Source organism: Syzygium oleosum, unplaced genomic scaffold, assembly GCF_021117445.2.
Source record: "Syzygium oleosum isolate NSW1041296 unplaced genomic scaffold, Sole_v2.1 Sole_v2.46, whole genome shotgun sequence".
NCBI lineage: Eukaryota > Viridiplantae > Streptophyta > Magnoliopsida > Myrtales > Myrtaceae > Syzygium > Syzygium oleosum.
This window is the reverse complement of record NW_026607530.1, coordinates 1,692,644-1,702,810: the sequence shown is the minus strand read 5'-3', so window position 1 is coordinate 1,702,810 and position 10,167 is coordinate 1,692,644. Positions and strand designations below refer to the sequence as shown.

At 43.2% G+C, this 10,167-nt stretch overlaps 1 protein-coding gene across 3 annotated transcripts; it reads left to right on the top strand.

The window, feature by feature from the left end:
* Positions 1-274: 274 nt before the first annotated feature.
* On the top strand, positions 275-10,033 carry LOC115692693 (DDB1- and CUL4-associated factor homolog 1). 3 transcript variants are annotated; one of them, XM_030619633.2, is made up of 14 exons: positions 275-725; positions 890-971; positions 1,134-1,250; positions 1,352-1,530; positions 1,639-2,431; positions 2,542-2,639; positions 2,774-3,191; positions 3,315-3,920; positions 4,005-4,187; positions 4,321-4,863; positions 5,255-5,365; positions 6,718-6,836; positions 6,935-8,546; positions 9,137-10,033. In XM_030619633.2, exons 1-14 carry the CDS (start codon positions 556-558, stop codon positions 9,839-9,841), a joined length of 5,736 nt encoding a protein of 1,911 aa, XP_030475493.2. In that variant the 5' UTR covers positions 275-555; the 3' UTR covers positions 9,842-10,033. The 3 variants fall into 3 exon arrangements, with proteins under 3 accessions (XP_030475493.2, XP_056162657.1, XP_056162658.1); XM_056306682.1 differs by having other exon boundaries at positions 1,134-1,251; positions 1,332-1,530; XM_056306683.1 differs by lacking the exon at positions 1,352-1,530 and having other exon boundaries at positions 542-725.
* Positions 10,034-10,167: the final 134 nt, after the last annotated feature.

Here is a 10,167-nt window from a genome sequence, read left to right as displayed (position 1 = left end):
GAAGAAAAATAACGAAAAAATATAGCATGTGAATCTAAACGTCAGCATTCTGGTGAAGTTCACCTTATCATCGAGGGTAGAACGGTTGAAATAACGAGCACTTGAATTTCATGTTCATTTTTACGACCAAAAAAAAGAGAATTTCATGTTTATTTTGACCAAAAAAGGGAATTCATGTTCATTGGGCCGGGCCCAAGAAATTGGTTCGGGCCGGGCCCATTACTTTTCGCTGAAGGTGGGTAGGGTTCGAATTAGACAGACAGAGAGAGGGGGAGAGAAGGGATTTGCTCATCCGGGTCGGTTCCATCGGGAACATTCCGATCCACCACCAGCACCACCTTCTCCGTCGCCATTCTTTCTTCTTCTTCTTCTTCTTCTCCTTGTTTTTCTCTCTCTCTCTCGCTCGCTCCTTCTGCAAAAACCTCGTCCCCCCTATTTAAACCGAGTGGGAATACGATCCCCACGCCCTCCCCCCCAATTCCGTCACAGTAGCTCGCTCTGACTGACTGGGACTCCCCCGGTGCAACTCGATCGAGATAAGAAGGGACCGCCGCCATGGAAGAACCGACGAGGCAGCCTGCTGCGGCGGAGGAAGCGAGGAAGGAGGAAGAAGAGGCGGTGGCCAAGGCTCAGAGCCTCATGGACAGGGTCACCGCTTCTCCTGATAATCCCAGCCCTGCCCTCCTCCATGCTCTCTCCTCCCTTCTCGAGACCCACGAGTCCCGGTCGGTACCCCTCCCTCCCTCCCTCTCTTCTTCCCTTCCTGCCCTACGCGTGCGTGCTGCTCGTGGGCATTCCCGTCTTCTCCTTTATCTGTTCAGTTCATCGCTGAATATGTTGGTTTGGTTTTCTCGGGCTTTTGCCCTATCTCGTTCGGTCCTTTTTGCAGATACTTGGAACGAAGTGATCACTCCTCCTCCAATAATGCTCGCTCCTCTCACACCATTGGGCGCCTCGGCAATTTACTCCGTGTGAGTTGGACGTCTCTTTTACCTTCATACTTTGCCACTTCCTTTCTCGGTTCCTCGCGACTTGCATTGCGGTGAAGACTTCCCTGGCGCTAAGTTCATTCCTTTCGACGTCTCTTGGAAAATTTCTCCCGTAATTGTTGTCCTTTCGCTCACCCCGTGCAGGACAATGATGAATTCTTCGATTTGGTGTCTTCCAAGTACCTATCCGAAAACACATTCTCAACGTCAGTCCAAGCAGCTGCTGCTAGGCTTGTTTCGGCCTGTTCACTCACTTGGATGGTATGATTTATCTGTCCTTTCCCGTTTCTTTTTCTTCTTTTTCTTTTGACTTCGCAGTAGTTTCTCCTTTCATTTGACAAGCTATATTAAATGGAACACAGTATCCCCATGTTTTTGAAGATGATGCTTTGGAGAACATAAAACGCTGGGTGCTTGATGACACCGAAAGATGTCTGGCTGACGATTCTAAGTTAAAGTTTGATTCTGGAAGAAAGGAGGCCTCTGACAATGATATGTTGAGGACCTATGCCGCTGGACTTCTTGCAATCTCTTTGTCTAAGTATGCTTCTCAAATTTAGGGGCTTATGTGTGTTTAGGCTACTATAGTTATTATCTGTTTTTTTCCCTTTTTTTTTTTTTGATAGTTCTGACTTTTATGATTGATTAGTGGTGGTCCATTGGTGGAGGATGTGTTGACTTGTGGACTGTCCGCCAAGCTTATGCATTATCTTCGTGTACGGGTCCTTGGAGATGCTGGACAGAGAGATCTTACTCATCTGGCAGAGAGCAAAAGTACTTCTGTGTTGAATTCTGTTAGAGGTAGAGAAGAAAGTCGGGGGAGAGTGCGGCAGGTTGTAGAAGTGCCACATTCAGAGGATGTCGGGCCGCCAGATGAGAGATGCTCGGAGGATCAAGCTTCTGAAAGGGACCTTGACGGAGGCAGCGGTTGGCAAGCATCTGGAGAAGATAGCCGAGTTGCTAGGGAACCACTTGATAGTCTAGCCAGTGACAAGTCAAAATCTGGAGATCTCGATGAAAGTGGTAGGGATGAATCTTCAAGGCGTAGAACACATCGTGGGTGGGCAAAATCAAGAGGGAAGGGGAGGGTTGGTGAAGGAGCAGTGGAGAATGAACAAGTTTTGATCTCTCCAGGTTCAGGTACTCGGTTAGGTTTAGGGCGGAGTATTAAAGATAAGAGCTCCTCAAGACATCTTGATGTGAAAAAAGTACCTGATACCCGGAGATTAGCAACTCGAGGTTCTGATGGTTTGTCCTCAGAAAGAGATGATTTTATGGAGCTAATTGGAGAATGTAAAGTTGGTAGTAGAGATATCTCTGATCTTGTGAAGCAAGCAGTCAGAGCAGCAGAAGCCGAAGCGAGAGAAGCAAATGCACCTGAAGAAGCCGTTAAGGCAGCTGCTGCAGCTGCTGCTGAAGTTGTCAAAAGTGCAGCTTTGGAGGTACTCTGGCATCTGCAATTGTTTTTTCATTTCCCTAATTGCAGAAGAAAATTTTTAATTTTAACTTGCAGTTTGTAATGTTATTACAATTTTCATTTGCTTATACTTAGGAACTGAATGCCACAAATGATGAAGAAGCTGCAGTATTGGCAGCTTCAAGAGCTGCATCTACAGTCATCGACGCTGGTCGTGCTGTAGAAATCTCCAGGTTAGTGATATCAACTTTTATCCGTAATTTAATAGTTTTTACATTAGTGTAGGCTTCATTCTATTAATAAGGCTTCCGCTATTTTTCTAGTCTGTTCAGTTCTTTAAATTCAGTTCATGGTTCATCCACTACAGGAAATCTATCAGCACTGTAATTGAATCAACAGATCAAGGTGGTACAGATGAAATAGATGAAGATGTTGAATACTTTATTCCTGACATTGAGTCCTTGGCACAGCTGCGAGAAAAGTACTGCATCCAGTGCCTAGAGTTTTTGGGAGAATATGTTGAGGTTCTTGGGCCTGTATTGCATGAGAAGGGTGTTGATGTCTGTCTTGCTTTGCTCCAGAGGAGCTCCAAATATAAAGAGCCTTCAAAGATAGCAGTGCTTTTGCCCGATGTGATGAAGTTAATATGTGCTTTGGCAGCTCATCGGAAATTTGCAGCCCTGTTTGTGGACAGGGGTGGCATGCAAAAACTCCTTTCTATACCTAGAATTGCTCAAACCTTCTTTGGTCTTTCCTCTTGCTTATTTACTATTGGTTCTATTCAGGTGATTCTTTAAGCACTTGGCTTAGACGATTCTTCTGTTACTGTGTCGAGGCTCTGTGGTTTTAACGATGTCATTTACCTTAATTTATAACATATTCATCTCTTTGGGTCTAATTCTTTTTAGGGCATTATGGAACGAGTGTGTGCTCTTCCTTCAGATGTTGTGCGCCAAGTTGTTGAGTTAGCTATCCAGCTTCTAGAATGCCCCCAGGATCAGGCGGCACGAAAGAATGCAGCCCTGTTTTTTGCTGCTGCTTTTGTTTTCAGAGCAGTCCTTGATTCTTTTGATGCTCTGGATGGTCTACAAAAATTACTGGGTGTCTTAAATGACGCTGCCTCAGTAAGGTCCGGAGTCAATTCCGTATCACTAGGACTCTCCGGTTCAAGTTCACTTCGGAACGACAGGTCACCTCCAGAAGTGCTTACGTCATCTGAGAAGCAGATAGCTTATCACACATGTGTCGCTCTACGGCAATATTTTAGGGCACATCTACTATTGATTGTGGATTCAATTCGTCCATCTAAGACTAACCGCAGTGCTCCCCGGAATATTTCGAGCATGAGGGCGGCGTACAAACCCCTTGACATTAGTAATGAGGCTATGGATGCCGTATTCCTCCAATTGCAGAAGGATCGGAAGTTGGGTCCTGCTTTTGTGAGAACACGGTGGCCAGCAGTTGATAAGTTCTTAGCCTGTAATGGACATTTGACAATGTTAGAATTGTGTCAGGTAATTGGCTTTGTTCTGCCTTAACCTCCTGTTCTGTTTGCGGGCATTCAATGCATCTTATATTTCGATGCTCCCCCTATTCAGGCCCCACCGGTTGAGCGCTATTTGCACGACTTGCTTCAATATGCCTTGGGTGTTCTGCACATTGTTACGCTGGTACCTCAAAGTCGTAAAATGATAGTGAATGCCACATTGAGCAATGAGCGTGTTGGCATTGCAGTTGTATTGGATGCTGCAAATATTGCTAGTACTTATGTTGACCCAGAGGTGAGTGATCATTTAATGCTTTAATGTTGATCACTTTTATCGAAGTCTTTATGGCAACAAAAATCTGAGTCACGAACCTTCTGTTCTGCATATGGCTTTCTTTCCTAGTAATTCTTATGCATGGTTTCTGCAGATCATACAGCCTGCTTTGAATGTGCTAATTAATCTTGTGTGCCCTCCGCCTTCGATTAGCAATAGACCTCCTATGCTTGCACAAGGTCAGCTGTCTGCTGCTGCCCAAAGCTTCAATGCCCTTGCCATGGAATCTAGAGATAGAAATGCAGACCGCAGTATCACAGATCGGAATGATATACGGGATCGGAATGGTGAATCTAGTGGGGTTGATAGAGGGTGCGCAACGTCATCTGGGACTCAATCCAGTACAGCTCCTTTGACACCTGTTTCTGCATCAACTTCAGGATTGGTTGGAGATCGTAGAATATCTTTAGGCGCTGGAGCAGGTTCTGCTGGTCTTGCTGCACAGCTGGAGCAAGGATATCGTCAAGCAAGAGAGGCTGTCCGTGCTAATAATGGCATAAAGGTTCTTCTGCATCTCCTCCAGCCACGAATATACTCGCCTCCTGTTGCTCTTGACTGCATACGTGCTCTGGCTTGCCGTGTACTACTCGGTTTAGCCAGAGATAATACGATTGCTCACATATTAACAAAGCTCCAGGTGAGCAGCTTCTTTTCTCCGGACTTGTAGATTATACATTTAGGAACATTTGAATTGTACTCCGATGATGCTTGAACTGCAAGTTGTTTGTTTACATCCTGAGATGTGGATTCTGTCGGACAGTTTTCTGCACCATATGCAATTTTTGAACATATTTAATCACTTTGAATATGCACTTTCCTTATTTTATAGAAGTGGTGCTGCACTCGTCTCGAAATGTTGGATAATTGTTTTGCAGAGTTTCCAAGTCTTTGACTCACGGAATCTGAGTCAGTCACCAATAATTTTATGTTGGATAATTTTGTTTTGATCCAAAGTTCGATTTGGTTCGTCAACAGATACAATATTCAATCTTTCGTGTAATATGGAATTTATTCGATTTTTTTCTTAGGTTGGGAAAAAACTGTCAGAGCTCATTCGAGATTCTGGAAGCCAGACACTTGGGAATGAGCAGGGTAGGTGGCAAGCTGAACTAGCCCAGGTTGCCATTGAACTAATAGGGGTAAGCGGATGATTTTCCTCATCTCAACTTATATCGACAACTACATATGTCTGGGATGCAAAAAAATGCGTAATGCTCCCACACTTGATATTATTTATCATAGCAAGATTTTCAGAATATGCACGTGTTTTTAAGTTTCAATTGTCATTTGATTCTACTTGATCCCAACTCTGTTTGCTACCTAATTTGTTAAATTCTTAGAACATCCCAAGTTAGAGATCGCTTTTTTTATGCAAATTTGCTTATCAATGTTTTGCATTGTATGCATAGGTTTTTTTTTAGATTAAGAGAATGAGAATTGGGTGTATGAGGTTACAACTTTGATAGTGTATTAGTTTGAGTTTTTTGCTCCCCAGCTTGGTAAAGATTTTTTTACCTCTTTCTTAGCAGGCAAACCATGTAGAAACTCTTTGTTGTTAGCTTTCGATATGTTACACTTGCCTTGCTTACCACGTAAATCTTGTATTTCATGAAAGGTTTCCTGGAAGCCCTGAACCTTTAACCTTTTTTTACAAAATGCAATGGACTCCAGAACCTCTTGATTAGAAAAGTCAAGTTCTTAAACTAAACAAAACAAAACGCATTCAAGCCATTCTACTGGGTATTGAATACGCGAATATTGGCTACTTGGCAGCGGGCCACTACTTAGGAGAAAAAGGAGATCTGACTTTCTTTTAGAAGATTTAAGACTTGAGTGCACTAATGGGGTTTACAAGCTGATTGCATTCCATATACAAGGTTACTTTTTTCCCAAGTAGTTCTAAGAAGCGATAAGCAAAACTTTTATGGGAGTGACACTATGGATACCCATATTTCATTGCTTGTATAGTGCCCGATGAGCCCCTAGGGTCTCTACATGTACCTGCTCTCACTACTCACGATTACTCTTGCCCGAAAACAGCCATCATGTTTTTAATGATGGATACAGAGAAAAGAGGAAGGGTTTATCCCTGCATGGCTGGGTAGGTCTTTAGAAGTTTAAGTAAATTATGGCATTGTAAAAGAAAAATGGAACCGATCGTTATGGCGATCAAAATTGTGTAATAGCTCATGCATATTAAGAAATGCTTTACATTCCCCACAACACACACACACACACAGAAGCAGGGGGAGAGAGAGAGAGAGAGAGAGAAGGGCCCGCCGGCTCTAGGATGCCTTCCATCTCCCTTGTCCCCAAATCCCCTCTGGTCAAAAGAGGAGAAAGGAAACTTGGTTGGAATGCAAGAGACGATCCTTATGGAGTTTTTTTTTTCCTTTTCTAGTTTCTGTATGATGCATCTTGTTCCAAATGACACAAATTTGCTTTCATTGCAAAGCACAGTTGTAACTTAATTTTGTTTATGCATATGTAGATTGTGACAAATTCAGGGCGTGCCAGTACGTTGGCAGCTACTGATGCTGCAACCCCTACCTTGAGGCGCATAGAGCGAGCGGCTATTGCCGCTGCCACTCCTATCACTTATCACTCCAGGTTTGTTTTTCTATTAAGTGAACTCTATATTTTGTTGATGTCAATGATTAATGATTCATTAATTTAGCCTCCAAACTGTCTTGCCCAACCAATATCAGGGAACTGTTACTCCTTATCCTCGAACATCTGCAAGCATGTGGTTTGGGTGGGAGTGCTACTATGCTGCAGAAAGAGGCTCAATTGACTCCTCTCCCATTGACGGTGGCCCCAGCATCTCTTTCATATACAGCGTGCACGCAAGAATCACCTTCTGTACAGCTTCAGTGGCCCTCTGGTCGCTCCCCATTTGGCTTTCTATCTGAAAAGTTAAGATTCCCTGAACATAATGATATTTCCAGATTGAGGTGTGACCCAGCAGGATCTTCAATACGGAAGAAGCCACTGGTTTTCTCACCTAGTTTTGGTTCACAATCAAGGCAGATGTCTTTTCATGATGGGAGTTCACAACTTAGTAAAAAGCTATCCAGTGTCATAAAACCGCCTGCACAAGTAATTGTACGTGAAACTCCGTCTGAAGCCACAGGGAAACCAATTTTAGATAGTGATTCCCTATGTAAAACTCCTATTATATTGCCAATGAAGAGAAAACACTATGAGATAAAAGATGGTGGCTTTGCAATACCTGGGAAGAGGTTACAAACTGCTGAGCACGGGCTGTACTCCCCTGCTTGTGTGACACCTCATACATTCCGTAGAAATGGTACATCAACTGATCCCTCTGGGTTGTCCACACCAAACTCAACTAACAGGGACTTGCATGGGCGATCAACATGTCTTTTATCTGATGTGGATGACAGTCCGTATGTTAATTGTCAAGCAGGTCACATGACTTCCACTGACCATGGGTTACTGAATGATCCCCATTCTAGCAATAACATGGAGAGGTTAACTCTAGATTCTCTTGTTGTTCAGTATCTGAAGCACCAGCATCGTCAGTGTCCTGCTCCAATTACTACTCTTCCACCTCTCTCACTCTTACACCCACATGTTTGCCCTGAGCCAAAACGGAGTCTTGATGCTCCATCAAATGTTACAGCGCGTCTTGGCACACGGGAGTTCAGAAGTGTGTATGGTGGAGTCCTTGGAAATCGCAAAGATCGTCAATTTGTTTTCAGTAGATTTAGACCATGGCGGACATGCCGAGATGACAATAGCGGTCTCTTGACTTGCGTAGCTTTTCTTGGGAACTCTTCTCATATTGCAGCTGGTAGCCATGGTGGAGAGCTCAAGATCTTTGACACCAATACCAATAGTGTACTAGACAGCTGCACAAGCCACCAGCCTCCTTTGGTGCTTGTTCAGTCATATGTGTCAGGTGATACACAGCTGCTGCTCTCATCAAGTAATCAGGATGTTCGCTTGTGGGATGCCTCTTCTATAGGCAATGGACCATTACATCCATTTGAAGGGTGCAAGGCTGCTAGGTTTAGCAATTCTGGGGGCCATTTTGCTGCATTGTCATCAGATTTAAGCAATAGGGAGATTCTCTTGTACGATATCCAGACCTATCAGATGGAGCTAAAATTGTCGGACACAACTTTTGGTTCTACAGGTCGGGCGCACATGTATTCTCAGATACACTTTAGTCCATCAGATGCAATGTTGCTCTGGAATGGTGTATTATGGGATCGGCGAGTTTCCGGCCCAGTTCATCGATTTGATCAATTCACAGACTATGGGGGCGGTGGCTTTCATCCTGCTGGCAATGAGGTAACTAAATGTTTATATCGTCTTTCTGTGCATGCTGTTATATATAAGTGCAGATAATTGATTGGCTGTTCACAACTTCACGTTACTTGTAAAATTTATAGCTCCTTTGTTGAGGATTTAATTTCAGGTGCTTCTCTCTCTCTCTCTCTCTAAATGTCCACTTGTGATTCTATAAATATGTAGTGGAGGGAATCTCGAATATACAAGCTAGTAACATGAATTCGATCTCGTGAGACAAGTTAACTATAGAACTACTGTAATGTGTGTTGGTGCTGTTGTCTTCTTTTCAACCCTATAACTTTATTATACAATAATGTTTTTGGTGGGACTTGCCTTTGAGTAACAAGGGGTCGGTACTGATGCTTAGATAGCAATTTGTTTGCGTATGATGGTTGTGCCTTTAAATTAAGAGGGGTTGGTCCATTATGCTCAGTTATCTTGTGTGTAATAGACACGCACTTGTTGGTGGGTTGCATTTAAGTTTGGTTCCATTGCTGTGGTTGATTAATATCTATGATCTCGTTTCAATTTAGTGTGCTCGTATTTAGTTTTCTTACCATCTGAACTTTCGCGATTATCCCATGGTTCAGGTCATAATAAACTCTGAGGTGTGGGATCTCCGGAAATTCAGACTGCTCCGGAGTGTTCCTTCCCTGGATCAAACAGCAATAACATTTAATGCACGTGGTGACGTAATTTATGCAATCTTGAGGAGAAACCTTGAGGATGTAATGTCTGCTGTTCATACTCGACGTGCCAAGCACCCTCTTTTTGCAGCATTTCGCACAGTTGATGCTGTCAACTATGCTGACATTGCAACTATTCCAGTAGATCGCTGTGTCCTTGACTTTGCAACAGAACCGACGGATTCATTTGTGGGGTTGATCACGATGGATGATCAAGAAGAGATGTTATCTTCTGCTAGGGTCTATGAGATTGGTCGACGGAGGCCAACGGATGACGACTCTGATCCTGATGATGCTGAGAGTGAGGAAGATGAGGAAGAAGAAGATGACGATGCTGACGTAGATCCTATATTGGGCCCGGGTCTAGAGGGTGATAGTGATAGTGACCCTGATAATATGAGCAATGACGATGATAGTTTGAGTGATCTCGATGACGATGATGAGGAAGATGGGGATTTTATAATGGATGGTTTTGATTTTGATGGTGGACCTGGAATATTGGAAATTGTGACAGAGGGAGATGACGACGATGATGATGGAAGTCAGATGGTCGAATCTTTCAGTAGTGGTGATGAAGAGGATATTGTGCGCAATGGCTTTGGCTTCTAATTGTTGCCAAACGTTGCTGTAAAACTTTTCCATATGTTTAGATAGTTTGATTTTTTTTTCCATTTTTGTTGAAGTAGTTGAAAGTGTAGGAGCGATTTTGTTTTTGATATTACTGGATAGGTGAGGAAGAAATGAATTATATGATGTAAGTATTCAGTATCTCATGCAAATACCGACCTATCCATCACGAGTCTGAATTAGTTCAAAACATGAACAGATTCCTATGTGGGCAATTCTCTTATGGCCATTGAATGGAGATCGTTTAGAGTTCCCCACGACAACAATTAAACGGGTAATGGTCCTTGAACTATAATTAAAGTCACCAG

Bases quoted from the DNA above. Each gene is read 5' to 3' on its own strand.
- LOC115692693 (XM_056306682.1), top strand. From the start codon at position 556: ATGGAAGAACCGACGAGGCAGCCTGCTGCGGCGGAGGAAGCGAGGAAG. The intron at 5,366-6,717 runs GTAAGCGGATGA...ATGCATATGTAG, and splicing joins TTGCCATTGAACTAATAGGG to ATTGTGACAAATTCAGGGCG. The intron at 6,837-6,934 runs GTTTGTTTTTCT...AACCAATATCAG, and splicing joins CCTATCACTTATCACTCCAG to GGAACTGTTACTCCTTATCC.